This window comes from Myotis brandtii, unplaced genomic scaffold, assembly GCF_000412655.1.
Source record: "Myotis brandtii unplaced genomic scaffold, ASM41265v1 scaffold847, whole genome shotgun sequence".
In the NCBI taxonomy this organism is placed as follows: domain Eukaryota; kingdom Metazoa; phylum Chordata; class Mammalia; order Chiroptera; family Vespertilionidae; genus Myotis; species Myotis brandtii.
The window spans coordinates 1,254,810-1,257,585 of record NW_005371441.1 but is presented as its reverse complement, the minus strand read 5'-3'; the positions used below and the strand labels follow the sequence as shown (position 1 = coordinate 1,257,585).

General features: G+C 63.8%; 2 protein-coding genes across 2 annotated transcripts in view; both read left to right on the top strand.

Annotated features, from left to right (window-relative positions):
* The window catches only part of LOC102258697 (NKG2D ligand 1-like), a 24,412-nt gene that overhangs the window by 16,146 nt on the left and 5,490 nt on the right, over window positions 1-2,776 (top strand). The window lies entirely within an intron of this gene.
* Window positions 1,898-2,776, top strand: part of LOC102258106 (NKG2D ligand 2-like) — a 5,560-nt gene continuing 4,681 nt past the window's right edge. Inside the window, exon 1 of the mRNA XM_014532135.1 lies at window positions 1,898-2,070. Coding sequence (XP_014387621.1) covers window positions 1,998-2,070 — 73 coding nt within the window. The 5' untranslated portion in view covers window positions 1,898-1,997. The remainder of the gene's footprint in view (window positions 2,071-2,776) is intronic.

The window sequence follows — 2,776 nt, the reverse complement described above, 5'->3', positions numbered from 1 at the left end:
GAGCCCAGCGAAGGGCCCACACCTGAGGCCTCGGGGCGGACCACAGGGGAGCAAACAGGGCGCTGCCGGGACCCGGGAAACCACGGCTCCAGGGAGGATAGCAGGGCAGACCCAGGACACGGGAGAGGGAGGAGGAGGAGGGCATCTCGCAGGGGTCCCCGAGGAGGAGCGGCGACCCGCCACCTGCTTCCGCACCGCGGAGCGTCTCCTTCTGGGATGGGCAGCTCCGCTCCCTCTGCCCCCGGCCTCCCCCCCGAGTGGGGAACAGTTTTCCTCTGGTCTCGGTTCCCAGCACCCCCTCACCCCCATGTGCATCCCCCCGGCCTCCTGACAAAGCTGATGTCCCACTTAGCCGCACCCCGTGCCGGCTGCGTCCCTGCGCCCTGGGTGGTGGGGGCATTGCTGACTGGGCTCCTGGTTTAGGGGATCTCTTCCCCACTCTCACCTCTGGCTCCCCATGAGGGGGCCTGGGAGGGCTCCCCTGGCCTTAAAGGGGCCTGAGCCCCATCTCACTCTGATATGCCCACTCCGCCGTCCTCCAGCAGCACCTGTGGCCATGGATAGGGCTGTTTGGATCATGGATCAGCAGGAGGGTGGGCCAGTGAAGTACAAGCAAGCGGGGGAGCTACAGGAGGGGGCAGGGCAGCAAGCTATAGGGGGGCGGGGGGCTACAGTAGGGCGGCAGCGACCTACTGGCGCTGGATTCTTGGCTGGGCTACTAATAGAAATATAATAGAATAAGTTGTATTTTTTTAAAAAGAAAGTTTGGCTTTGATATAAACCCTGCCCTGACTTACGTGTGGCCGGCCAAGAACCACTGTTTAGAGCAAGAGCAGACAGAGTGGGCTTTGGGGCACTTCTGACCATCAATGTGGAGTCACTGCTCGCCAGGGCAGTCATGTCAAGTACTGTGTCCAGACCGAGGGAGTGGCGTGTAACGCACCCCACAAAACCACAGCCTGGACACCCGCATAAGGACTCCACCTGGACACGGATAGGAGTGGGGCCTCCGCTCCCGGTGGGCAATAAGGACTCGGGCTCCGACCTCCCAGTGCTGGAGCCTGGCTGCAGCGCGGGCAGTGCTCGGAGCCCTGCCGGCCTTCCCCCCAGACGGGTGCGGCCGCCCGATTCTCTCTCCACCTGCGATCCTCCTGTCCGAATTCCCAGGCGAACTGCCGGCTAGTCCTGGGGGGCGGGGCGTTCGCCCAGGATGGGAGCCCCCTTCCGGGTGGCACTAGGCAAATCAATGGATGGACAGCTGGAGGCTTCCCTGTGCTGTGAGGGTCGCCTGTGGTCTCCACGGTGGCGGGCGGTCGACAAGGCAGGCCAGGCGGGAGGAGGCTTCGAGGTTGTGCGCTTGGGAGGATCCACGGGAGTCGCCCTGTGTCTGTGGCGGTGGGATCCCCGTGTTGTTTACCCGGTGGCCCGTCCAGGTCCGGTGCCTGACCTCCACGTCCACTCTGTGTCGTCGCGTCCAGGCCCTTCCTCCGTTTTGGGTCCACCCCCTCTGGATTTGCGTGCGCCACCCCTCCCGAGGGTCGCCACCGACGCCCGCACCCCCATAGGCGTCTGCCCACCGTGCCCCGAGCACCAGCCTTCTGCTGGGCAGGGGTCGCCCCTCACACCACCACCCCCCCCCACACACACACACACTTCAGGGGGTGTGGCATCCCCAGGCAGAGTGCTCTGGGACGGGCGCCGTGTCGCGGGGGTGTTCTTCCGGCAGGTGCACCAGGAGAAAAAGAGAACTCACCCCACCACCCCACCACCACCACCACCCCCGGCAGCCTCCCCTGGTCTGTCTGGGGTGAACTCTGTAGTCGGATCACTTCGACCTTGCGCAATACGGCCGGGGCGGGGCGCGCGGCGGGGGAGGGCGGGCTAGTGCCTGGTTTAAACCCGGCGGCACAAGACTCCGGGCGCCATACCGACACGGGGCTACCGCGCGTGCTGTTACCCTCTGGTCCTGGCTGTGCCCGCTCCCACTTTGGGTGCAGATGGAGCGGTCTGTGGGGCTCAGCGCGGTCTTCTTGCTCTTGCTTCCACTTTGGGACCCGACTACTGCACACTGTGAGTTGGGGAATGGAATGTGGGACGAGGGACCGGCATTCAGACGGGAACTTGAGGAATGTCATGGCGGGGAGCCCACGGTGGGGTTCGGAGCCTTCCCGCCGGGAGGGGCGTAGACCCGCCGACCCTCGGCCATCAGCTCTGCGGGCGCCTTTCCGTCTCCGGGACGTCTGCTTAGCTGCCGCCTCTTTCCAGGGAACAAGGACGGGGATGGGGGGTGGGGGCGAGGAGGACGCTGCCTGCGGGGATTTCTGATGAAGCCCCTTCCCCACCCTGAGCCGAGACGCCCGCCCCCCCTTTCCCCGCCTCACTAAAGGCTTCTTCTGAGCGTCCACAAAACATGATGACAGCCCTGGCTGGTTTGCTCAGTGGATAGAGCGTGGGCCTGCGGACTGAACGGCTCCGGGTTCGATTCTGGCCAAGGGCACAGGCCTGGGTTGCGGGCTGGAGCCCCAGTGGAGGACGTGCTGAAGGCAGCCGATCAATGATTCTCTCTCCTCGGTGATGTTTCTCTTTCTTTCTCCCCCTTCCTCTCTAATCAATAGAGAAATATATTTAAAACAAAAAAAACTTAAAAAATATTATCACAGAGTTTGACACAGTGACACAGTAACTCAGTGGCGCTGGTGCTGGCGCGATTCCCAGAAGGGAACCGCTTTTGCTACTAGCGGCGGAGGCGGCGCGGTCGCTCCTAGCAGCCCCGGGG